The sequence below is a fragment of the Leucoraja erinacea genome, unplaced genomic scaffold (genome assembly GCF_028641065.1).
Source record: "Leucoraja erinacea ecotype New England unplaced genomic scaffold, Leri_hhj_1 Leri_1524S, whole genome shotgun sequence".
Classification (NCBI taxonomy): Eukaryota; Metazoa; Chordata; class Chondrichthyes; order Rajiformes; family Rajidae; genus Leucoraja; species Leucoraja erinaceus.
Window position 1 is genome coordinate 4,483 of NW_026575808.1, and position 26,464 is coordinate 30,946.

At 50.8% G+C, this 26,464-nt stretch overlaps 1 protein-coding gene across 2 annotated transcripts; it reads left to right on the forward strand.

Annotated features, from left to right (window-relative positions):
* Nucleotides 1-10,320: 10,320 nt before the first annotated feature.
* On the forward strand, nt 10,321-19,469 carry LOC129715931 (interferon-inducible GTPase 5-like). Of its 2 annotated transcripts, none has more exons than XM_055665820.1 (2): nt 10,321-10,359; nt 18,608-19,469. In XM_055665820.1, exon 2 carries the CDS (start codon nt 18,611-18,613, stop codon nt 19,403-19,405), a length of 795 nt encoding a protein of 264 aa, XP_055521795.1. In that variant the 5' UTR covers nt 10,321-10,359; nt 18,608-18,610; the 3' UTR covers nt 19,406-19,469. The 2 variants fall into 2 exon arrangements, with proteins under 2 accessions (XP_055521795.1, XP_055521796.1); XM_055665821.1 differs by having other exon boundaries at nt 10,327-10,355.
* The last annotated feature ends 6,995 nt before the right edge of the window (nt 19,470-26,464 follow it).

The window sequence follows — 26,464 nt, forward strand, 5'->3', positions numbered from 1 at the left end:
AAAGAGAAGGAGAAAAGGGAGGAAGAGAGGAGAGGAGAGGAGGAAGAGGAGAGGAAAGGGAGGAGAGAAGGAAGGAGGAAAGGGGAAGAAGGAAAGGGGGGGAGAGGAGGAGAGGAGGGGAGAGGGAAGGGAGGGGAGAGAGAGGAGAGGAAAGGGGAAAAAAAGAGGGGAGAGGGAGAGGAGGAGGAGGGGAGGGAAAGGAGAGGGGGGGAGAGGAAGAGAGGCAGGGAGGTGGAAGGAGAGGGGAGGAGAGGAAAAAAAGAAGGAGGGAGAGGAGAGGAAGAGGGAAAAGGAGGAGAAAGGGGAGGAAAGAGGAGCAGGGAGAGGGAGGGAGACAGAGAGGGGGAAGAAGGAGAAGAGAGGAGAGGAAGGAGAGGAGAGGAAAGAGAGAGAGAAGGGGAGGAAGGAGGGGAGGGGAAGAAGCGGGGGAGGAAGAGGAAGAGAAGAAGGGAGGGAAGAGAAGAGGGGAGAGGAGGGAGGACGGAAGGAGAAGGAGAGGAGAGGAGAGGAGGGGAGAGGGAGACGAGAGGAAAACAGGAGAGGTGATACCGGAGGAGAGGAGAGGGGAAGGGAGGGGAAGAGGAGTGGGATTCGGAGAAGGGAGAGAGGAAGGAGAGGAGAGGAAGAAGAGGAAAGGAGTCGAAAAATAATCCCGGGAAGGCGAGGTGAGGAGAGGCGAGGAGAGGGAGGAGGGAATCTAGGAGGGAGGAGAAGGAAGGAGAGAGGAGAGGATAAGGGGCCAGGGGAGGGGTGGGGAGGGCAGGGTAGATGGACTCAAATAGTGAGGAGGACGTGAAGAGAGGCGCCGGACGGAGGGAATGGAGATCGGGGAGGACGTGAAAAAGAAAACTGTAGAGGTGAAAGGGGGGAATACCCCCATGAGGATGAGGTGAGGATGTGGAGAGGATCCTAGTTGTAAGTAGGAGAGGTAAGGAGAGAGTGGGAGGAGATGTGGGAGGAGAGGTTGTGTATTGAAAGAAGGAGAGAAGAGGAGAGTTCAACAAGGAGAGGAGGGAGTGGGAAGGATGGGTGAGGAAACACCTATGGGGAAAGAGTATAAGAGAGGGAGAGGAGAGGAGAGGGTGAGGAGAGGAGATAATCGGGAATCAGGGAGAGAGAGAGAGGAGAAAGAGGAGACAGGGGGAGGAGAATGGGAGAAGATTGAAAGGTCGAGGGCACGAGGAAAGGGGGAACTCCAGAAGAGTGGGTCAGGGTGGGTCCTGACTCATCCTCAGAAAGTAACAGGAGCAGAGGAGACCCATCAGGCCTGGAGGGTGAGGAGAGGAAAGGAAACGTCTCAATAGGCTTTAGACCGGGGGGCAGGACGGAAATTTTGGGAATTTTACCCTGGATGAGGCATTTGTTTTCCTGAAAAAACTAAAGAAACATTTGACAGGAGGAAAGGCCGCAATACTCTTAGGAGGACAATCTCCTTGGAAGGAGAGGCCAAACAGACAAGGTCCACATAGCAGAGAAAGGGAGGAGTGTACTCACCAGGGAAAGGGCCAGTGGGGGAAGGAAAGGGCGGGCTCCTCCATTTTTCAAGACCTCTGGAGGGGGTGGAGGATTCTCAACTCTGTCCAAAACTGAGAGGAGTTAGGTGAGGTTGTTGGACTAGGTCTCACCAGGGACATAATTCCAGGAAGGAAGGTTTCTTTTGATTTAACCCCACTCTAGGAAAGCAGTCCTGACCTGTATTAATAGTAATATCTTCTTGGAGTATATGGACGAAGAGAGAAATCTCCTCTCCTCTTGTACTGAGAGAAGGACCTCTATTAAGGAGACTCCTTTCCGGAGGTTCGAAGGCCCAAAGGCAAAAATTGCACTCTTCATCTCAATTTGTGGTCTCAAGAAAGGCATGAGGAAACTGCGCCAAGGATCTCTGGGAACACTCAGAGAACCCAAGTGTATCAGGCAGAATTCCGGCTCAAAAAGAGAGACCAAAGGCAGGATTTGATCTGTTCTAATGAATAGCTTTCGTTGGAAGTTCAGGAAGAGTCCTAGCCAGAGGGATATCATTGGACTGTTGTGTTTAAGAACTAGTCTCACTGGAGGGGTCAGGCCTGAGTATTGGTACCAGTTTTTCGCCTGTTGGCAGTCATTAGGTAAAGAGGAGTCGAGGTCTATAGGGAGCGCGAATGAGGGAGATAATCCAGGTCAGTCTCAGACAACCAGTGGCCCCTGTGAGACTCTCACAGGGAGTGTTGTAAGACATTGGTAGGAGAGAAAGGCGTGAGACCTTCATAAGAAGGAGGAGGTGAGTCTGGAGTCAAGAGTGGTGACTGTCCTTGTACAGGGTCTAGGTGAGACCAAACCTGAAGGAGAGCGTGCAGTGAAAGGCTGTTGGCATTCATAAATAGGAGGAGTGAGGATAGACTAAACAAAAAGAGGACTGGCGAGGAGTTGTGGAAGGGGGTGAGGGAAGGAGAGGTGAGACCACAGGAGTATTGTTGTCAATAGTTTTGGGGGTTTGGCTAATGAGGGAAAAGGCACGTTCCACCATGGTGTGTGGAGGATCTCCAGAGAAGGAGAGAGAAGAGTCTTATCTGCAGTTGTTGAGGAGTGTGGTGAGACCACAGGAGCTGGAGTTAGTATAGGAGAAAATCAGAAGATGGGTGTGGGTCGGATGAGGTGAGTTTGGGTGGCCTTGTAGTTAGGTCAGCCGAGTATAGGAGCAAAGAGGTTTTCTCTTATGAGAGGAGTATAGGGGAGGAGGATCTGAAGGACTCAGTGGAGTATGGATGTACAAGTATTATATCTGAGGGCTTTTGAGGAAGGAGAGGACAAATGTAGAGAGGGAGTAAAAGGGCAAAGGTAATGAGCAGTTGTACAGAGGTCTTTAGTGAGACCACACCTGCGAGATTGGGGTACAGTTTTTGTGTGATAATCTGAGGAGAAAGGACATTATTGCCATAGAGGGAGTGCAGAGGGAGGTTCACCAGACTGATTCCTGGGATTGTCAGGACTGTCTTATGAAGAAAGACTGGATAGGACTTGGTTTATACTCTCTTCCTAAGAATTTAGAAGATTGTGGGAGGGGATCTTATAGAAACGTACAAAATTCTCAAGGGGTTGGACAGGCTAGATGCAGGAAGATTGTTCCCGATGTTGGGGGAAGTCCAGGACAAGGGTCACAGCTTAAGGATAAGGGGGAAATCCTTTAAAACCGAGATGAGAAGAACTTTTTTCACACAGAGAGTGGTGAATCTCTGGAACTCTCTGCCACAAAGAGGGTAGTTGAGGCCACACAGTTCATTGGCTATATTTAAGAGGGAGAGTTAGATGGGGCCATGTCGTTTGAAAAGGGATGAGGGGGTTATGGAGGAGAAGGCAGATCACGGGATGACTGAGTTGTAGAGATCAGCCGAGGATGGATAGTGAATGGCGGGGAGTGAGAGGCTCGAAGGGCCCTGAATGGCCTCTACGCCTGCACCTTTCTCCAGGAGAGGGATGTTCCTTCGGGTGGTAGGGAGGTCTGCTGAGGAGCCAGAGAGGGAGGTAGATAGAGAGGAGATCGACACACAGGTCGATGACAGACCACAGACAGGAGAGGGGAGGACAGGAGAGGTAAAGGTGTTACCATCTTGAAGCAGAGGCCCAAACCCCTTCCTCCACTCCCGGATTCAGCAGAGAGGAGTACACATGACAAGCAGCTGCAGGCAGAGGAGGGGAAAGAAGAGGAGAGGAGAGACATGAGAGAGAGGAAAGGGGGGGATAGAGGAGAGAGGGAGAAGGGGAGGGAGAAAACCACAAAGAACAGATAGGAATAGGGGCTACCTTTCCACAGAGAGGAGGGGGTGGACAAGAGAGGAAAAGAGATGAGGAGGAATACAGCAGAGGAGAGGAGAGGAGAGGAGAGGAGAGAGAGAGGGGAGGAGGGGAGAAGAGAGGAAAAAGGAAAAAGGAGACGAGAGGAGAGAGATGGAGAAGCAGGAGGAGGGAGAGAGGTAGAGGAGGAAGGATGAAGAGGGAAGAGGAGGAGGAATAGAATAGATAGGAGAGGTGTACAGAGAGGAGAGGAGAGGAGACGGAGGGCACAGACGGGTGAGAGGAGGTGTGGAGAGGGAAGGAGACGGTGGGAGTTACATGAGGTGAGCGAGTCTGATGAGAGGGGAGGGAGGAGAGGAGTTCACCCAGAGGAGATGAAGGAGGAGAGAGCTAGAGACAGGGAGGAGAGAGAGAGGGGAGGGAGTCAGGATGGGACAAACTCCCCTTCCCTTAGGAGATGGTGAGAGAATGACATTAAGACGGCTCGGAGCAGATAATGGGTGTATGACTGAGTGGTGAACAAAAGGTAGTGTTGCAAACCACGATAATTCTCGTGCAGGCCTTATCCTGTAAAAATAGTTTCTGTGTGGACCCTTGTCCTGACTTACCCCAACATCGGGAACCAATCTTCCTGCATCTAGCCTGTCCAAACCCGTAAGAATTTTTATAAGTCTCTATAAAGTCCCCCTCTCAATCTTCTAACACCTAGCTAGTAAAGCCGAGTCTATCCATACTTTCCTCTACATATTGAAGTCCTGGACATCCCATCCCAATCCACCTGGTGAAACCTTCTGGGGCAAGGTTGCTCCCTCTATAGAGAAGAATGTCTTTTCCTCAGATTAGGAGACCAAAACTGTACACAATACTCCGGTGTGGTCTCACCAAGACCCTGTACAACTGCCGTAGAACCTTTCTGCTCCTGATACTCAAATCCTTTTGCAATGAAAGCTAACATACCATTCGCTTTCTTTACTGCCTGCTGCACCGGCATGCCTACCTTCAATGACTGGAAGTACCAGGAGAGGACAGTGGCAGTTCTGAGGGAGTTGCTCTCTGCCCTCTTTGTGTCCATCCCTTGATGAACGATTCAGTAGATCTACCGCGATTTCCTTCCCAACTTGACACCATTCGTTTTATACAAGACCAGACAAGGATACCTCACCATTTATCCACAACCTGCATCATCTCCCAGCTTCTAATATCTCTAGCCACGCTCCCTCAATAGCAGAATGTCGAGCCCACGCATTTAAGATCACGCAAACACTGTACGCGATACTCCAGGTGTGGTCTCACCAAGACCCTGTACAACTGCAGTAGGACCTCTTTGCTCCTAGACTCAACTCCTCTTGTTATGAAGGCCAACAGGCCAAAACGGCACGCAATACTGAATGTGAGAGAGTTGACTTGCTCAGCCCAAGACCCTGTTTCAAGAGGCAGTTGAGCTCTACTGCTCGGTAGAACTTTGGCATGACGCTATCGCAGCGAGTTTTGGGTCCTCAGATTAGGCACCAGTTTAAAACTGCTACGTAATGGCCAAAATCGAGGTGCTACACCAGACAAAACATGTAAAGGCCCGGCAGAAGGCCCTCTATCTTCCATACTCCACGCGCTCGTGTACCGAAGGCCCCAGGCCTCGAGTTGTAACACATACCATCCGCTTTTTTCTCCCTAGCCAAACGCCCGAGTACAACTGCAGGGTAGAACCTCCCTGCTCCTATACTCAACTGCTTTCACTTTTCCAAGACCTGCTCTTAAGGAGTCAATTCAACAGCACCTGAGCTAGTTACAGATTCCGTGAAGTCTCGTGTCCCAACACAGTACGGGTGCTCTGAAATGGGGCTTAGACTATGTATAAGCACAGCTGTAAATTTCAGCCGGGTGAGACCAAAATGCTCTGCAATCAGAGGAAATCTAATTATAAAGGTATTAATGTGGGATAAATGTGAGAGTTATCCATTTTGGTGGCAAAAACAAAAAGGAAGCAGCAGATTCATTATCTAAATGGTGGCCGATTGGGAAAGGGGGGAGATGCAGCGAGACCTGGGTGTCATGGTACCCCAGTCATTGAAAGTAGGCATGCAGGTGCAGCAGGCAGTGAAGAAAGCCAATGGTATGTTAGCTTTCATTGCAAAAGGATTTGAGTCTAGGAGCAGGGAGGTTCTACTGCAGTTGTACAGGGTCTTGGTGAGACCACACCTGGAGTATTGCGTACAGTTTTGGTCTCCTAATCTGAGGAAGGACATTATTGCCGTAGAGGATTTGAGTATAGGAGCAGGGAGGTTCTACTGCAGTTGTACAGGGTCTTGGTGAGACCACACCTGGAGTATTGTGTACAGTTTTGGTCTCCAAATCTGAGGAAGGACATTATTGCCATAGAGGGAGTGCAGAGACGGTTCACCAGACTGATTCCTGGGATGTCAGGACTGTCATTATGAAGAAAGACTGGATAGACTTGGTTTATACTCTCTAGAATTTAGAAGATTGAGAGGCGGATCTTATAGAAACTTACAAAATTCTTAAGGGATTGGACAGGCTAGATGCAGGAAGATTGTTCCCCCGATGTTGGGAAGTCCAGGACAAGGGGTCACAGCTTAAGGATAAGGGGGAAATCCTTTAAAAAACCGAGATGAGAAGAACTTTTTTCACACAGAGAGAGTGGTGAATCTGTGGAACTCTCTGCCACAGAGGGTAGTTGAGGCCACACAGTTCATTGGCTATATTTAAGAGGGAGTTAGATGTGGCCCTTGTGGCTAAAGGGATCAGGGGGTATGGAGAGAAGGCAGGTACGGGATACTGAGTTGGATGATCAGCCATGATCATATTGAATGGCGAATGGTGCAGGCTCGAGGGGCCGAAGGGCCTCTACTCCTGCACTAATTTTCTATCTTTCTATGTTTCTATGCTTTAAAAAGTTATCTAACTTTAACAAGAGATTTTAAAAGTTATCTAACTTTTAAAAAATGATTTAAAAAAGTTATCTAACTTTAAAAAAAGATTTAAAAAGTTATCTAACTTTATAAAAATAATTTAAAAAGTTATCTAACTTTAAAAAAATAATTTAAGAAAGTTATCTAACTTTAACAAAGAGATTTTAAAAGTTATCTAATTTTAAAAAAAGATTTTAAAAAGTTATCTAACTTTAAAAAAATAATTAAAAAAAGTTATCTAACTTTAAAAAAATAAAAAAGTTATCGAACTTTAAAAAAATAATTTCACTCTAGCGATATGAATGCTTTCCTCACCAACTTTCCCCTCTCTCTCTTCCCTCTGAGCACTCATGAGTATAGAGTGAGTACAGCAGGGGGCTGAGCATTCATTAGTATAGAGTGAATACAGCAGGGGGCTGAGCACTCATGAGTATAGAGTGAGTAGAGTGAGTACAGCAGGGGGCTGAGCATTCATGAGTATAGAGTGAGTACAGCAGGGGGCTGAGCACTCATGAGTATAGAGTGAGTACAGCAGGGGGCTGAGCATTCATTAGTAGAGTGAGTACAGCAGGGGGCTGAGCATTCATTAGTATAGAGTGAGTACAGTACAGCAGGGGGCTGAGCATGCATTAGTATAGAGTGAGTACAGCAGGGGGCTGAGCACTCATGAGTATAGAGTGAGTACAGCAGGGGGCTGAGCATTCATGAGTATAGAGTGAGTACAGCAGGGGGCTGAGCAGTTCATGAGTATAGAGTGAGTGCGGCAGGGGGTTGTTCATTCAGCAGGGGCTGAGCATTCATGAGTATAGAGTGAGTACAGCAGGGGGCTGAGCATTCATGAGTATAGAGTGAGTACAGCAGGGGGCTGAGCACTCATGAGTATAGAGTGAGTACAGCAGGGGGCTGAGCACTCATGAGTATAGAGTGAGTACAGCAGGGGGATGAGCATTCATGAGTATAGAGTGAGTACAGCAGGGGGCTGAGCATTCATGAGTATAGAGTGAGTACAGCAGGGGGCTGAGCATTCATTAGTATAGAGTGAGTACAGCAGGGGGCTGAGCATTCATGAGTATAGAGTGAGTACAGCAGGGGGCTGAGCATTCATGAGTATAGAGTGAGTACAGCAGGGGGCGGAGCACTAAGGAGTATAGAGTGAGGACAGCAGGGGGCTGGGCATTCATGAGTATTAATGAGTACAGAGTGTAACAGCAGGGGGCTGTCATAAAGCACTCATGAGTATAGAAAGTGAGTACAGCAGGGGGGCTGGCCAGCACAATCATTAGTAACACTAGAGTGAGTACAGCATACTTTGGGGCTGAGCCCAACTTTGTCCTGGACGTCCCCCAAAATCTTTTAACAAAATGATTTGCTAAAAAAGTTATCATAACTTTAAAAAAATGATTTAAAACCTCCTGTTATCTAAAGGCAAGTTAACAAGAGATTTTAAAAGTTATATTAAAGCCTAAAAAAAAGTGGACTTTAAAAGTTGTCTAAAGTATTCCGCCGAAAAAACGTGATTAAAAAAATGTTGATCTGTAGACCCCGGTACCAATGTCAAGATAGAAGATATAAAGTAGTACAGGAAAGTAAGCAAGAATGGTGAAGGTTGCAGGAACGTATTGGGAGAGGAGAGCCCCTTAGGGAAGGGAATTAGAGAAGACTTGAAGCAAAGAAAAATAATTAAAGAGCCTAGAAAGAGAGAGGAAAAAAGGGTCGGAGAAGAAAGGAAAAATCAGTCGCATCTATTGTAACCACAAACTCCGCAAAAAAGGGAAAGCGCATAACGTACCAAACACCATGTTTTTGTATTAAAAGTGTATTTTTATACCCCCCGTTTCCAGTCGTCCTGGGTAGCCTTTATATTTTTAACTTATTATTGCACCTTTAGCGTGTAATAGTTTCCATAAACGATGCAGACACACGGATGACCAGGAGTCTTTTGGAAGTTGATCTGCTTTACCTGCTAGGAGGCGTCTCATCGTCTATAGCTCCAAGTGTAATGTTTCGAACATGTTTGAAATCCACATTTTTTGTGTTGTTGGTATTGGATGCATTTTGTTCCAAAGTTTAACGTATAAGCTTTTTCCCCCCGATTATTAGCCCATAATTAAGTAAGTTCTTTTGAAACATTCAGGGTTACCTTCCGATATTCCAAAAAATGTATCCATTCTACTCTGGGTAGAAGTTTTGTTTTCAATAATTTTTTGTAAGATTTCAAATATTTCGTTCCAGAACTTTTTTGAATTTTTATACAGACAAAACAAAAGGTGAGACTAGAGCTATGTTAGCTTCTTTGTGACTGACCATTATCACAAATGGGTGAGACACCCACTCTGGTGGAAAAAGTTTCCCCCTCATCTCTGCCCCAAGGTTCCCCCTCACACCTACAGCCCCACACAACTAATCATCCTATTCCTAATTGCCCTACTTATCCTTAAGCGTGACCCCTTGTCCTGGACTTCCCCAACATCGGGAACAATCTTCCTGCTCCAGCCTGTCCAACCCCTAAGAATGTTGTAATTGGCTCTCACCAATTGCCTACAATTTGAACAAGTGACATGGTTAATGCCCCCAAGGCTCTAGTTTCTATACTCCACTCTAGCGATATGAATGCTTTCCTCACCGACTTTCCCCTCTCTCCCTTCCCTCCAGGAAATGTTTGAAATGGTCTGGTCGTGCTACGCTTGGATCTTGAGGCTGGCTTCCGCTTGCGACGGAGCCGCCACTACGCCCCCGAGCCTGGATCCGGAGGAAGCCACGATTCGCGATGCGCCGTCGGAACCAGAGGCGAGGAGAGGAGACGTTTGACGCCGACCCCCTGCCGGGAAAACGCCTCGTCATTCGGTAGCGGCTATGAGCGCGAGCTTCCTCCAGAACGAAGAGATAGAAATCATGTCGGGGGACGATTACTTCCAAATGCACCCACTTGGACCGTGACGGCAGATTCAAACAGACCTCACAGCGCTCCACTCTTCGGGTCCCACACTCCGGCTCTCCCACCACCAGCTTCAGCCGGGCTCCAGTCCATGTCCCAGAGCCGATTCGCCTCCATGTTCTCCAGCCCCATCTTCTCCGGCAAGAAAAAACTGCCGCTGATCAAAATCGGAGTCACCGGCGCGCCACGCTCCGGTAAAACCTCACTGGTCCGCGCCATGGTGGGCCTGGACCCCACGGGCGAAATACGGGACGGTCGGAGCGAGAAGGCCAAGGTGTACTACTTCCCGGCCAACAAGAAGGTCCAAATTTGGGATTTGCCCCAAGGATCGGAGCCCAACGACTTAACTCCGTACGATTTCTTCATCGTGACCGTCAGCACCAAATTGTCGGAGGAGGTTTTCCAACTTGCCCGCGAGATCGAAGCTCTCGACAAGCGTTTCATGTTCGTCCGGACGATGATCGATATCTACGCACGGATGACACGGCAGGTCAACTTCCGGCAGGCGGATCTCCAGGGTGAAGTCCGCAAGCATTTCGTCCGGAAGCTCCAAGCCGCCGGGATCCAGTCTCACCGCGTTTTCCTGCTCTCCGTCGTCCTGCCGCGGTCTTTCGACTTCCCGGAGTTCCTGGCGACTTTCACTGAGGAGTTTGCCGGGAGCTAACGAGTGTCGGCTTGTCGCGTAAACAACTAGCGCCCGCCAACCTCGCTCCCGGCTTCCGCTGGTAGGTGAGTTGCCGTTTCTGATCTTGGTTCTTGGTTTCATTGGTACACTGCTCCGTCAAAAGTTTTCCCATATCAAAGACCCACACACCATCCTGGCCACACACTCATCTCCCCGCTACCTACAGGTAGAAGGTACAGGAGCCTCAAGACTGCAACGTCCAGGTTTTCAGGAATATCTACTCCACCCCACAGGTTCAGGAATAATCTCCTCCCCCCACAGAGAGAGAAAGAAGGGATAGATAGCGGAGAAAAGAAGGAAGACAGAGGAGAGGAGGGAGGAACAATGAAGAAAGGGAGGAGAAGACAAATAGGAAGGAACGAGCGCAGAGCGCGGAGATAAGACAAGGGGGAACATAGGAGTAGGGGTAGGAGAGAGGGAGAGGAGAAAGGAGGGGAGAAGGAGAGAGCGAGGAGAGCGAAAGAGACACGGACAGGGAGCGAAGGGTCACGAGAGGGAGAGGATAAGAGCGGAGAGTGAGTACACTAGGGGGAAAGACCCCGTGGTGGGAGGAGAAGATCGAGGAGAGGAGAGGAATGAGGAAGAGGAGAAAGCAGAATAGAGGAGATGGGAGAGGCGAATGGAGCAGGGGAGAGAGTGGGAGATAAAAAGCGTACTTAGGGGGGAGAGGAGAGCGAGGTTTGTTGGCTACACAGAGAGAGGGGCTGAGAGATAGGGGAAACAACAGCGGGGGAAAAGAAGACGTGGAACACAATAAGTCCATAAAGGGTGATGGGATATAAGCGGGAGTGGGGAGAAGGCAGGAATGAGGGTACAGGGATAAGAGGATCGTACCACACACATAGTAGAAAGTAACAGAAAGAACGCCACGAAACACGAGGGAAAAAGATCAGCCAGTGAAGGATATAAAAAAGGTATGGAAGTGGAAAAACAGGCTCGAAGTAAACAGAGAAAAAATGGGCCAAATAATACTCCGGACAACTGCTTCTAGTAATACCTAGGGGACTGGGGACAGGGGATTTTACACTGATCTATCAACAGGCTTGCCCAATAAAATCAAAAGACACCAAAAGACATCACAGCCCACAACGTGGACACTTCCACTGTACAGATTTCAGGACAAGGTAAAGGAGGGACAATACCCTGATTTGGGAAAAAGGAACGTGGGCATGTTTCGGTCCCTAGTGAGCAGAAAGGCAAGGGACGGGAGGAGAGGGGATTAGAGACGGACGGCTGACGAGCGGAGGGCGAGGGGCTGACAAGGGGAGGGCCAGAAAAAAGGGAGAATGTAAAGGAATGAAGTGTAGGGGAAAAGGGAGTATGAACCAGTCGGAAAAGACAGATGGAGAGAATCTAAGTGGACAGAACGCCTATCAAATGGCGGAGGATTTTGGAACACCTGCTGCAAGCCGTCCACCCACTTCGGCCTGGGAGCGCTGGATCCCACACCGCGAATATTCTGCCCCGGAGTTCTCAGCCAGCCGAAGCTTCCTAATTAGACATCAATATGTCGTGCTTGATTAAAGTTGTAATGCGAATTCTGACAGGAAAAGTGGGGGGTGTTACAATATTGCTGAACATCACGAAGGCACACTTAACATATATGCGGAGCATTGGCCCATTCGGTTCTTCGAGCCTTGGTAAGCACTTCGCCCAGTCAAATGAATAGTGCCTGATCACCTTCTGCGCTGGGAGAGTAACAGGAAGGAATAGGCATCTCAACATGGAGAATGAGAGAGGGGGATCGGGAATATAACTATTTCCAGAGGGGGAGAGGTCACTAGACTCACCACAAACTGGAGGAGTGAGGAGCAAAGGGGTACACGTAGGACAGGATCCCACACCTGAATAACACTTACACTCACTCAATATGTGTAGAAACAAAGAAACGGGTAGGAATATTGTGGTTCTAAAAGGAGTGGAAAGGACCATTTGATCAGTAGAATCAGGGCTGATCACTCAAAGGAGCGTTGGGTGCCTTTGAAAGAAGTAGAAAGAAGACTACAGGTGAAGGAGGGGAGGGGAGAAGACACTCGGCATGCTCCCAGGACCTTCTGTCACAGACGAAGTGCAAGATCAATTACGGTGAGATGAGAGGTAGGAGATGAGATGACTGGGAGTGAACCATGCCCCTAAGAGACGCAAGCAAGAGGGGGACTAAGTTGTGGAAGGCACTACGGAACAATGGAGAGGGAGGCAACTGGGGTGGAGAGGCTAGGAGAAGAGTATAGAGCAATGACGGTTGTGCCTGAAAGTTGAATTCAGTGGGCAGAGAACCACAGATTCACAAAATCTGTGGGTTTGGGTTCTTCTATATTTTTCCATTGTAGTCATAAAGAATTCCCCCTTATGGTTAAGGTCGGTGGGTTGAGTGGCCTTGAAGCACGACTCCCCAACATCGGGTTGGCTATGATTCATGCATCTAGCATGTCCAACGCCCTTAAGAATTTTGTACGTGGGCGTGAGAAGATCCACACTTCAATTACTTCTAAATTCTGGGCGAGTACAAGCCGAGTCTATACCAGTCTTGATTATATGAAAGTCCTGCCATCCCAGGAATCAGTCTGGTGAACCTTCTCTGCACTCCCTCTATGGCAAGAATGTCTTTCCTCAGATTAGGAGACCAAAACTGTACGCAATACTCCAGGGGTGGTCTCACCAAGACCCTGTACACTGCAGTAGAACCTCCCTGCTCTAGACATTACAAATCCTTTTGTTATGAAGATCCTATCATCTCCATCATTGGCCTGACGATCTGACCATAGACCTGACCATTAGGCCACCTAGCTGTAAAAACTTTCTGAGTAGAGCTCGTACTCTTTGACTCATTGTACATCAGTCTGAGATCTGAGGATGCCTTCATGCAGGAGACGGCTCAGAGTTAGGAGACGTCTACTTCCTGTTCCTGGGGTTCTAACAGATTAGTGTGAGTAAATTAGGAGAAACCACTACGGAGAGAGCCTGATTGTTGTGGACTTTCCTGCCATAACAGGCATGGAATGTTGTCACTGTCTAGAGATGAATGGGCCCCTAATCTGACAGGAGAGGATTTCTTCTGTGTGATCCGCTGGGGAGCCCTGGTGTCTTGGAAGAATTAGGTCTGCTGGAGAAATCTCAACAAAGAGGAGTCGGAACCAGTTGAGAAACTAGCCCAAGGCTCTAGGAGAAGGCACAGAGGTTGGCCTTCTAGAGACTAGAACCAAACTCGAGAGGGTTCCTGCATTGATTCCTCGGCCATCTTGGGACGGCGGAGGTAAATGTAGTTTGGAAGTACAGCTAGTTTCCATCTAGGAAACAGGTTCCTATCCATCTCTTTCTTCATATGAAAGGGGTCCCCCTAATTTGCCCCCGAACTCCCCCCTTGAACCTTCTCTGTTCCTCTATGCAAGAGATGTATTTTGGACTCAGGGAAACATTTTGCACCAGATACGAGCGTGAGTAGTCTGCAGGAATTCCCTGAGGGAGAACATAGAAAGGAGGTGGCAGTTGATTTACAGAACAGAATTCGGCCCTTCGAGCCCTGACCATTCGCCATTCAATATGATCCATGCATGACATCCAACTCAGTATCCGTAGACTGGAAAGCTCTCCATAGTATGATTCTGATCACCAGCCACAAGGGCACATTTAATCCGTGTTAAACCTGCAGCCTATCAGTGAACTATTTTGGTAAAGGGAACTCTTGGTTCGTGCTGCAGCAGAGAATTCAGAGATGAGACCACTGTCTGAGTGATTGATCTGCGTATGTTTCTGGGATCTCGAAAAAAGGAGGCTGTATTGATAAGCCTGGAATGCAGAGTGGTTAACCACTTGGTTTCCCACTCTATGATTTCTATGTTTCTATGTACAAAGAATGGTTGAGGCAGCACTGGGCTAGACTCTCTTAAAGGGAACACACACAGTGTGATGGGGATCCCCCCACAAACTTGACAAAATTGTTAAGCGAGTACAAGCTAGATGCGTGGATCCAAATAGTGGGAACTTCCCGATGCCAATCAGTCTGGAGAGGGTTCACACCAGGACATGATCCAGAATTGATGAACATCCTCCTAAAGAATGAGGAGTAAATTCTTTAACCACAGAGAGTGGTGAATCTGGAATCTCTGCCACACAGAAGGTGGTAGTTATGTTCGGCCACACAGTTCATTGGGCTATATTTAAGAGATGCAGTTAATGGCTGGCCCTTGTGGCTACAGGGGAGGGGGGGAGAATTCCGGTACGGGCACTCTCGAGTGGTGGGTGATGATTCAATGCTGGTTGATCATATTCTTGGCTGTAGAAACATAGAACATTAGGTGCAGGAGCAGAGGCCAACACGGGACCTTAGAATGCACTATATATCGCCATCCAATATGATCATGGAATGATCACAACAACATCAGTATTTTCAGTAACCTGCCCTGTCCTAATAGATCTTGGATCCATTTAGCCACAAGGGCCAAATCTAAGACATTCTTAGTATTGAAATTATGAGTCATCAATATGAAAAACAGGGCCTTAGGGTGGTTTAACCTTACTTGTCTGTTATAACAGAAATAGACCTTCCGTAGATTAGGGACACTCTACGCAATAGAGGGTTATCACCAAGGTCTTTGCTCACCTGAAAGCCTCCTGTGTACTAAAATCAGTTTTTCTCCTCTCGGGTTTTAAAACGATTGGTCCCCTTATCCTTAACCTGTGACCTGGTCAGGAGAACTTCCCCAACATCTCGGAACATCTATCCTGTATCTAGTCTACGCCAACACCTTAAGATACTTTGTAAGTTTCTATTAAGATCCCACTCTCATAAATCTCCTAAATTCTAAGAGGAGTATAAACAAGTCTATCCAGTGTTTCTTCATAAGACAGTCATGACATCCCAGGAATCAGTCTGGTGAACCGTCTCTGCTCTCCCTCTACGGGCAAGAAGTCCTTCCTCAGATTAGTGAGACCAAAAACTGTACGCAATACCAGGTGTGTGTCTCACCAAGGACCCTGTACAACTCGCAGTAGAACCTCCCTGCTCCTATACTCAAATCCTTTTGCAGTGAAAGCTATCGAGCATACCATTGGCTTTCTTCACTGTTGCTCCATGGAGGAATCAGGTGCAATGGAGAGGACCATGACACCCGCCTCGAGGCATCTCGGAGGATTCAGATCATACCATTCAAGGAATCAAGTCGGAATGTTGCCTGACCCTGGCTCATTTCCCTGTTTCCTATGAGAACGTTCTACTGGTCATTGACCAGGTCCCGCCCTCTTTGGGCAACACACAGATCTGAAGGTCATGGATTGATAGAGCTTATATACGGTGATGAACATACGGGGGGGGGGGGGGAGCTGTGCCTTCTGCCCACTGAAACCGAATGTAACATCCTTAAGAGGATCTGAGTTTAGAACACGGACTCTAAGATTATTAGGAGGGATGGGGGTCCTCTCTCTCCTCGTCTTCTCCACTTCCCTTCTCTCTCTCCCCCCAGTTCTCTCTTTCCTTCTCCCCCTCTCTGCTCTCTACCTTTCTCTTCCCTCTACCCTTTCTCTTTTCTCTTCTCTCCTCTCTCCATCCTCTCTCTTTCTCTCCTCTCCTCTCTCTATCTCCTTCCTTCCTCTCCCCCTGCTCTCTCTTTCTCCTCCGTTCTCCCTTATTCCCTCTCTTCCTCTCTTTCTTCCTTTCGAAAGTGTCTGCAATATCCTCTTCTCTCCTCTTCCTCTCTTTCTCTCTCCCCTCTTCCTCTCCTCTCTTCCTCTTCCTCTCTCTCCTCTCCCCTCCTTGTTCTCTCTCTCTTTCTTCCAGGGTTCTCTCTCCCTCTCTCTTCTCTTCCTCTATTGTCTCTCCCTCTCCTTCTCCTTCTCCTCTCTCCTCTCCTCTCTCCTCTCTCTCTCCTCTCTCCTCTCCTCTCCTCTTCCTCTCTCTCCCTCTCTCTCTGGTCTCTCTCTCTCCTTCTCTTCTCTCTCTCTCCCTCTCCCTCTCCTCTCTCTCTGTCACCCCCTCTCTCCCTCTCCTCTCCTCTCCACTCATCTTACTCTCCATCTCTCTCCTCTCTCCTCTCCTCTCTCTCTCCCTCTTGTCTCTCTCCCTCCCTCTCATCTCTCCCTCCCCTCTTCTCTGCTCTCCTTCTCTCTCTCTCCTCGGGGAGTCCCTCTCTCTCCCTCTCCTTCCCCCTCTTCTCCATCTCCTCTCTCTCCCTCTCTCTCTCTCTCTCTAGGCTCTCTTCTCTCTTTCCAGCTTCTCCTCTCTCTCTCTCTATCTCTCTCCTCTCTACTCCTCCATCCCCTGTTCTCCTTACAAGGAATTACTGTCTTGTCTCTACCCCTCCGATGTTGGTTCTCTAGATCTGAGAGAAAGTGACATTCTCTGTATCATAGAGGGAGTGGAATGCCCCTTTTCTCCTTCACCAGACTGATCCTGGGATTGTCAGGACCTGTCTTCTGAAGAAAGACTGGATGTAGACTGGTTTATACTCTCTCCCCCTTCAGAAGATTGAGGGGGTGGCCTTCATCTTATACAACCTACAAAATTCTTAAGGGGTTGGACAGGCTAGATGCAGGAAGATTGTTCCCGATGTTGGGGAAGTCCAGAACAAGGGGTCCCATGCTTATAGGATAAGTGAGGGAGGAAATCCTTTCCTGAACCGAGATGAGAAGAACTTTTTTTCACACAGCCAATGTCCTGGTGAATTCTGTGGAACTCTCTGCCACAGAGGGTAGCCCTCATGAGGCCATACAGTTCATTGGCCTATATTTAAGAGGGAGTTAGATGTCTATTACCCTTGTGGCTAAAGGGATCAGGGGGTATGGAGAGAAGGCAGGGTACGGGATACTGAGTTGGATGATCAGCCATGATCATATTGAATGGCGAATGTCTGCAGCAGGCTCGAAGGGCCGAATGGCCTTCTACTCCTGTACCTAATTCTATGTTTCTACTGAGAGGGGAAAATATGAGGTGAGGGTGAGTGGAATATTGTGTTGGGGGCTCCCCTCTTAAGAGTGGTGGAAATGGAAACATAGTTATTGTGTGGGGGCTATGCGGTGAGGTGAAACATTTGGGACAGAGATGAGGAGAAACTTTTCCACCCAGAGAGTTGTGAATCTGTGGCCATTTGGAACTGAGATTAGGATAAACCTTTCCACCCAGAGATTTGTGAGTCTGTGGAATGCTCTGCCTCAGAGAGCGGTGGAGTCCGTTCTCTGGAGAAAAATTATTTCAAGAGAGAGCTATATAGGGCTCTTAAAAATAGAGAGAGAGAGAGAGTCAGGGGATATGGGGAGAAGGCAGGAACGGGGGAACTGATTGGGGATGATCAGCCGTGATCACATTGAATGGCGAATGGTGCTGGCTCCGAGGGGCCGAATGGCCTCTACTCCTGCACCTGTTGTCTATGTTTCTATGGAGGAGAGGAGAGGAGAGGAGAGGAGAGAGGAGAGGAGAGGAGAGGAGAGAGAGAGGAGAGGAGAGGAGAGGGGAGGAGAGGAGAGGAGAGGAGAGGGGAGGGGAGTCTGGGGAGGGGAGTTGGATTTTATACTGGCCAACATATGAGAGTAAGCATGCAGGTACAGCAGGCAGTGAAGAAAGCCAATGGCCTTTATAACAAGAGGAGTTGAGTCTAGGAGCAAAGAGGTCCTTCTGCAGTTGTACAGGGCCCTGGTGAGACCACACCTGGAGTATTGTGTGCAGTTTTGGCCTGTTGGCCATTCATACCAAGAGGAGTTGAGTCCAGGAGCAAAGAGGTCCTTCTGCAGTTGTACAGGGCCCTGGTGAGACCACACCTGGAGTATGGCGTACAGTTTTGCCAGTGCTGGCTCGAAGGGGCCGAATGGCCTCTACTCCTGCACCTGTTGTCTATGTTTCTGTTGAGTCCCTCTTGGGGCAACCTGGGCTTAATGGCACTAAGGGGTCACTTGTGCAGAAGCTACCTGAGTATTGTGTGCAGTTTTGCCGGTGCTGGTTCGGAGGGGCCTATAGTCTTTTGTCTACTGTGTCCTGTCCTAGAAACATAGAAATTAGGTGCAGGAGTAGAGGCCATTCGACGACAGGTAGACTGGAGTAACTGAGCGGGTCAGGCAGTATTGAGTATTGTGTGCAGTTTTGCCGGTGGTGGATCGAAGGGGCCTATAGTCTTTTGTCTACTGTGTCCTGTCCTAGAAACATAGAAATTAGGTGCAGGAGTAGAGGCCATTCGACGACAAGTAGACTGGAGTAACTCAGCGGGTCAGGCAGTATTGAGTATTGTGTGCAGTTTTGTCGGTGGTGGATCGAAGGGGCCTATAGTCTTTTGTCTACTGTGTCCTATCCACCTCCTCCTGTTCCTCCAGGAAATGATGATGTTCTTCTATGAGCTGCTCCTGCGTTTGTTCGGGCGGCAAGAAGCCCCCGCCTCCACCGTCCAGCACAGTTCCTTCCACTGCCCCACGGCGCTGATGAACACGACCGCCGCCAACACGTCCACTGTGCACGCCGCCCACGCTGCCCACTGCACCTCCATCTCCTGCCCCACCGCGGTGCGGCACAAATCCCCGGTGCAGCCCACCCCCCGTCGACAATCGTCCTTCGCCTCCCCGCTACAAGTACCGACGCCCATCCGGCACGTGACAAACGTGGCCGTCGCGGGCCCCGTCGGCTCCGGGAAGACCACCCTCGCGCGGGCCATGGTGGGACTGGCCCCCCTGCCGGAGAAGAACCACGCCCCGCCCTGCGCGGAGCCCGTGGCCACCGCATACGCCTTCCCGGGAAACCGTCTCCTCCAAATCTGGGATCTCCCGGGTGTCCCAGAAGGCGGGGAAGAACCCGACCTCTCCCACTACGAGTTCTTCATCGTAACCGCGAGCTCGCGCATGACGGACGAGGTCGTGCGCCTCGCCCGCGAGATCGAGGCCATGGAGAAGAATTTCATCTTTGTCCGCACGAAACTGGACGTTTACATGCAGGAGACACAGCAGGAGAACTTCGAGCAGTCCCACCTCCTGAAGGAAGTTCGCAAACACTTCGGGAAGAAACTCCAAGACGTGGGAGTGCAGAACCCTCGCATCTTCCTGCTCTCCGGATTGCTCCCCACCGATTACGAGTTCGCGGAATTCATGGAGGCCTTCAAAGAGGCGTGCTTCAGAGGGTAACGGCCAGCCTCGTAGAGACATCGTGGCGCAAATCACCCGCCAATCCAACTCCCCCAAACATGCTACTAGGTACGTCGACATTTCTGGCTGGGATTTACTGTCATATGTACAGATATTCTTGCTATTGAGTCTAGGAGCAAAGAGGTCCTTCTGCAGTTGTACAGGGCCAGTCCTGGTGTAGAGGCCTCATGTAGGCCCCAGTTAGACCACACCTGGAGTATTGTGTACAGTTTTGGCCTGTTGGCCTTCATAACAAGAGGAGTTGAGTCTAGGAGCAAAGAGGTCCTTCTGCAGTTGTACAGGGCCCTGGTGAGACCACACCTGGAGTATTGTGTACAGTTTTGGTCTGTTAATTTTAGAAACATAGAAACATAGAAACATAGACAATAGGTGCAGGAGTAGAGGCCATTCGGCCCTTCGAGCCTGCACCATTCGCCATTCAATATGATCATGGCTGATCATCCAACTCAGTATCCCGTACCTGCCTTCTCTCCATACCCCCTGATCCCTTTAGCCACAAGGGCCACATCTAACTCCCTCTTAAATATAGCCAATGAACTGTGTGTGGCCTCAACTACCCTCTGTGGCAGAGAGTTCCACAGATTCACCACTCTCTGTGTGAAAAAAGTTCTTCTCATCTCGGTTTTAAAGGATTTCCCCCTTTATCCTTAAGCTGTGACCCCTTGTCCTGGACTTCCCCAACATCGGGAACAATCTTCCTGCATCTAGCCTGTCCAACCCCTTAAGAATTTTGTAAGTTTCTATAAGATCCCCCTCAATCTTCTAAATTCTAGAGAGTATAAACCAAGTCTATCCAGTCTTTCTTCATAAGACAGTCCTGACATCCCAGGAATCAGTCTGGTGAACCATCTCTGCACTCCCTCTATGGCAATAATGTCCTTCCTCAGATTAGGAGACCAAAACTGTACACAATACTCCAGGTGTGGTCTCACCAAGACCCTGTACAACTGCAGTAGAACCTCCCTGCTCCTAGACTCAAATCCTTTTGCTATGAAAGCCTAACATAGATTCGAGTTAGCAATTGCCTTCAAGAGGAGTTGAGTCTAGGAGCAGGGAGGTTCTACTGCAGTTGTACAGGGCCCTGGTGAGACCACACCTGGAGTATTGCGTACAGTTTTGGTCTCCAAATCTGAGGAAAGACATTCTTCATAGCAAAAGGATTTGAGTCTAGGAGCAAAGAGGTCCTTCTGCAGTTGTACAGGGCCCTGGTGTTCAGGGTAGGGTTCTTAAGGGGTTGGACAGGCTAGATGCAGGAAGATTGTTCCCGATGTTGGGGAAGGCCAGGACAAGGGGTCACAGCTTAAGGATAAGGGGGAAATCCTTTAAAACCGAGATGAGAAGAACTTTTTTCACACAGAGAGTGGTGAATCTCTGGAACTCTCTGCCACAGAGGGTAGTTGAGGCCACACAGTTCATTGGCTATATTTAAGAGGGAGTTAGATGTGGCCCTTGTGGCTAAAGGGATCAGGGGGTATGGAGAGAAGGCAGGTACGGGATACTGAGTTGGATGATCAGCCATGATCATATTGAATGGCGAATGGTGCAGGCTCGAAGGGCCGAATGGCCTCTACTCCTGCACCTGTTGTCTATGTTTCTATGTAGGTTAAGGGCTCTGGTGAGACCACACCTGGAGTATTGTGTACAGTTTTGGCCTGTTGAAGGCCTTCATAACATGAGCGGGCAGAAGCGGGCAGAAGCGTGGCAGATGCAGTTTAATGCGGATAAATGTGAGGTTATCCACTTTGGTGGCAAGAACAGGAAGGCAGATTATTATCTGAATGGTGTCAAGATGGGAAAAGGGGATCTGGGGGTCCTTGTTCATCAGTCAGTCTATGAAAGTAAGCATGCAGGTACAGCAGGCAGTGAAGAAAGCCAATGGCCTGTTGGCCTTCATAACAAGAGGAGTTGAGTCTAGGAGCAAAGAGGTCCTTCTGCAGTTGTACAGGGCCCTGGTGAGACCACACCTGGAGTATTGTGTGCAGTTTAGGCCTGTTGGCCTTCATAACAAGAGGAGTTGAGTCTAGGAGCAAAGAGGTCCTACTGCAGTTGTACAGGGTCTTGGTGAGACACACCTGGAGTATTGCGTACATTTTTGGTCTCCTAATCTGAGGAAAGACATCCTTGCCATAGAGGAGTTGAGTCTAGGAGCAGGGAGGTTCTACTGCAGTTGTACAGGGTCTTGGTGAGACCACACACTGGAGTATTGCGTACAGTTTTGGGCCTCCAAATTGAGGAAAGACATTCTTCATAGCAAAAGGATTTGAGTCTAGGAGCAAAGAGGTTCTTCTGCAGTTGTACAGGGCCCTGGTGAGACCACACCTGGAGTATTGTGTGCAGTTTTGGTCTCCTAATCCGAGGAAGGACATCCTTGCCATAGAGGGAGTACAGACAAGGTTCACCAGACTGATTGTGTACAGTTTTGGCCTGTTGGCCTCATAACAAGAGGAGTTGAGTCTAGGAGCAAAGAGGTCCTTCTGCAGTTGTACAGGGCCCTGGTGAGACCACACCTGGAGTATTGTGTGCAGTTTTGGTCCCCTAATTTGAGGAAAGACATTCTTGCTATTGAGGGAGCCCAGCGTAGGTTCACCAGACTGATTGTGTACAGTTTTGGCCTGTTGGCCTTCATAACATGAGCGGGCAGAAGCATGGCAGATGCAGTTTAATGCGGATAAATGTGAGGTTATCCACTTTGGTGGCAAGAACAGGAAAGTAGATTATTATCTGAATGGTGTCAAGATGGGAAAAGGGGAGATGCAACGAGACCTGGGTGTCATTGTACATCAGTCATTGAAAGTAAGCATGCAGGTACAGCAGGCAGTGAAGAAAGCCAATGGCCTGTTGGCCTTCATAACAAGAGGAGTTGAGTATTAGGAGCAAAGATGTCCTTCTGCAGTTGTACAGGGCCGTGGTGAGACCACACCTGGAGTATTGTGTACAGTTTTGGTCTCCTAATTTGTGGAATGACATTCTTGCTATTGAGGGAGCCCAGCGTAGGTTCACCAGGTTAATTCCCGGGATGGCGGGACTGTCATATGTTGTACTGGGCCCTGGTGAGACCACACCTGGAGTATTGTGTACAGTTTTGGCCTGTTGGCCTTCATAACAAGAGGAGTAGAGTCTAGGGGCAAAGAGGTCCTTCTGCAGTTGTACAGGGCCCTGGTGAGAGGCCACACCTGGAGTATTGCGTACAGTTTTGTTTTGAACTGTTGGCCTCATAACATGAGCGGGCTGGAAGCGTGGCAGAGCAGTTTAATGCTTGATATAGATGAGGGAGGTTAGGAGATCTTTGGTGGCTACTGGTTTGAACAGGAAGGTATCCATGTCAAGTTGAAGAAGAAAGGGGATCTGGGGGTTATCATTGTTCATCAGTCTATGAGGAAGTATAGCATTATACAGGTACAGCAGGCAGTGAATTGAAAGCCAATGGCTGTTGGCCTTCATAACAAGAGGAGTTGAGTCTAGGAGCAAAGAGGTCCTTCTGCAGTTGTACAGGGTCTTGGTGAGACCACACCTGGAGTATTGTGTACAGTTTTGGCCTGTTGGCCTCATAACAAGAGGAGTTGAGTCTAGGAGCAAAGAGGTCCTTCTGCAGTTGTACAGGGTCCTGGTGAGACCACACCTGGAGTATTGCGTACAGTTTTGGTCTCCAAATCTGAGGAAAGACATTCTTGCCATAGAGGGAGTACAGAGAAGGTTCACCAGGTGATTCCTGGGATGTCAGGACTGTCTTATGAAGAAAGACTTGGATAGACTTGGTTTATACTCTCTAGAATTTAGAAGATTGAGAGGGGATCTTATAGAAACTTACAAAATTCTTAAGGGGTTGGACAGGCTAGATGCAGGAAGAAGATGGCTCCCGATGTTGGGGAAGTCCAGGACAAGGTGTCACAGCTTAAAGATAAAGGTGAAATCTTTTAGGACCGAGATGAGAAGAACTTTTTTTCACACAGGGAGTGGTGAATCTCTGGAACTTCTCTGCCACAGAGGGTAGTTGAGGCCACACAGTTCATTGGCTATATTTAAGAGGGAGTTAGATGTGGCCCTTGTGGCTAAAGGGATCAGGGGGTATGGAGAGAAGGCAGGTACGGGATACTGAGTTGGATGATCAGCCATGATCATATTGAATGGCGAATGGTGCAGGCTCGAAGGGCCGAATGGCCTCTACTCCTGCACCTGTTGTCTATGTTTCTATGTAGGCCTCATGTAGGCCCCAGTTAGACCACACCTGGAGTATTGTGTACAGTTTTGGCCTGTTGGCCTTCATAACATGAGTGGGCAGAAGCGTGGCAGATGCAGTTTCATGCGGATAAATGTGAGGTTATCCACTTTGGTGGCAAGAACAGGAAGGCAGATTATTATCTGAATGGTGTCAAGTTGGGAAAAGGGGATCTGGGGGTCCTTGTTCATCAGTCTATGAAAGTAAGCATGCAGGTACAGCAGGCAGTGAAGAAAGCCAATGGCCTGTTGGCCTTCATAACAAGAGGAGTTGAGTCTAGGAGCAAAGAGGTCCTTCTGCAGTTGTACAGGGTCTTGGTGAGACCACACCTGGAGTATTGTGGAAAAGTTCGGTAGCCAGGCTGAGGTTGGTTGGAAGATCTGTGGAATTCAGCTGCGCTCCGAGCCGTGGGGAAAAGTGCAGCTAGACCGGATGGGGTTGGTTGGAAGATCTGTGGAGTTCAGCAGCGCTCCGAGCCATGGGGAAAGTGCAGGTAGCCGGGATGGGGTGGGTGGGAGGATCTGTGGAGAGAAGTGCAGGAGCCAGGCTGAGGTTGGTTGGAGGATCTGTGGACGTCAGCAGCGCTCCGAGCCGTGGGGAAAAGTGCGGGAGCCGGGACGGGGTTGGTTGGAGGATCTGTGGAGTTCAGCTGCGCTCCGAGCCGTGGGGAAAAGTGCAGGTAGCTGGGATGAGGTGGGTGGGAGGATCTGTGGAGAGAAGTGCAGGAGCCAGGCTGAGGGGGTTGGAAGATCTGTGGGGAAAAGTTCCTCTCAGCTCGGGTAAGGTCCCAGGAAGATCTCATTGGAGTTCCCCCCTCCCCTCCGAGCCGGGGGGAAAAGTGCAGGAGGCCTTTCCTCAGAGGTATGGTTGGAGGACTCTCGCTCTCGTCAGCTGTCTCGAGCCGATGGGGGAAAAGTGCGGGAAGCTGGGATGGGGTTGGTTGGAAGATCTCCTGGAGGTCGGGTAGATCCTCCTCTCTGAGCCGTGGGGGAAAAGTCCAGGAAGCCGGGATGGGTTGTGGGTGGGAGGATCTGTGGAGAGAAGGGCAGGAGCCATGATGAGGGGTTGATATCCTCTCTCTGTATCCCTCTCTGCTCCCCCCGGTCTCCGGGATGAGGTCTTCTCTCTCTCCTCTGTGGAGCTCAGCCCCTCCCTCTCCTCTCTCCCCCTCTCTTGCCTATCCTCCTCCCCGCCTCTCCCCCGCTGCCTCTCCCTCCTCTCCTCCCCAATCCAGAGCCTGGGTCTCCCCTCCCCTCATCCTGCTGGACGAACCCCTCCTCTCCTCCGCCCTCTCCTCTCCTCCCCCTCCCCTCTCTCTCCCCCTCTCTCTCTCTCTCCCTCTCTCTCCCCTATCTCTCTCTCTCCCCCCCCTTTCCCTCTCTCTCATTCTGCCCCCCTCTCTCTCCCCTCTCTCTCTCTACTCCTTCTCCTCCCCTCTCTTCCTCCCTCTCTCTGGCTAACTCCTCTGTCTCTCTCCCCTCCTCGCTCCGGGGGCTCCCTCATCCTCTTCTCTCTCCTCTCTCTCCCCCCTCCTCCCCTTCTCTCTCTCCTCCCCTCACTCCCCTCCCCCTCCCCGCTCTCCTCTCTCCCCCGCACCCCTCTCTCTCCTCCCCTCCCTCCTCTCCCCCTCCTCTCTCCCTCTCTCTCCTCCTCCCTCTCTCTCCTCTCCCTCTCGCCTCTTCATCCCTTCTCCCCGCTCCCTCTCTCCCCCTCTCTCCCCTCCTCTCTCCCTCTCCTCTCCCCTCTCTCCCCCCCCCTCTCTCCCCTCTCCCCCTCCCTCTCCCCCTCTCTCTCATACCCCTCCCTCCCCTCCTCTCTCCCTCCCCCCTCCTCCTCTCTCTCCCCTCCCTCTCGCCCCCCTCCCTCTCTCCCCGCCTTGCATCGGCGAAGTCTGCTCGCGCGCGCTTAGCGAGGGTACAGAGGTTGCGGGTCGCGCGTTCTTTGCGCCCCGGTGCTGCGCGTCACGAGGCGTCTCGCGCAGCCCGCGCGCGGCGCGAGCTCCGGGGCCTTCCTCTCGTGATCGCTCTCTCCGCGCTGGCGCGCGCGACGCCGCGCGCGCTCGCGCTCGCTCTAGCGCGCGAGCGCGCGCAGGCTACGCGCGCGCCGCTCGAGCGCGCGCGAGGGCGCCACCGCGGGCCCGCGAGGAGGGGGCAGGCCCAGGCGGTTGGCGCGCCTCCGCAGTATCGCGGGGGAACAGCGAGAGCGCTAGGGGCGGAGCCGCCGAAGACGCGGCTGCGCGGCGCGCGCGGCGCGCGCCGCTCCGCGCGCCGCGCGCCCTCGCGCGAGGCCGACGCCCCGGCGGGCCCGCCAGCGCTCGCCCGGTGCCGCGGCGCGCCGCGCGCGCGCGCCGGCGCCACCGGGCGAAAGGGTGAAGCAGAGGGAAGAGCCCCTAGGTTCGCGCGGGACGAGCAGAGCGCGCACAAGCGCCGCGCGCGAGCCAACGGGCGCACGAGAATCGCCGAAGCGAACGCGCGGCCGAAGCGCCACCGCGCAAAGCGGGCGACTGAGACCGCGCGCCCGGCGCGGGGCGAGCGCGGGCGCGCGCGCGGAGCCACGGGCCCGAGCGAGCGCGAGGCGAGTAGCCGCGCGCGCGCGGGGGCGAGAAGTCGCAACGGACGAGAGAGCGGAGTGAGACCCAAGCAGGGGGATGAGCGGGAGGGGCGCGCTGAGCGGCAAGTCGCGGGCGAGAGGGCGGCAGAGGGGAGAGAAAGAGGGCGAGGGAGAAGAACTGGGTGGGGGGCCGAGTCGACTGGCGGAGGGCCGGCGAGACGGTCTGTCGCGGCACTAGCGAGCGGCGGGGGCCCGCGAGGGCAGCGGGGAGG

What these genes read in the sequence shown, in the direction of transcription:
- LOC129715931 (XM_055665820.1), top strand. Translation starts at nt 18,611, where the DNA reads ATGATGATGTTCTTCTATGAGCTGCTCCTGCGTTTGTTCGGGCGGCAA.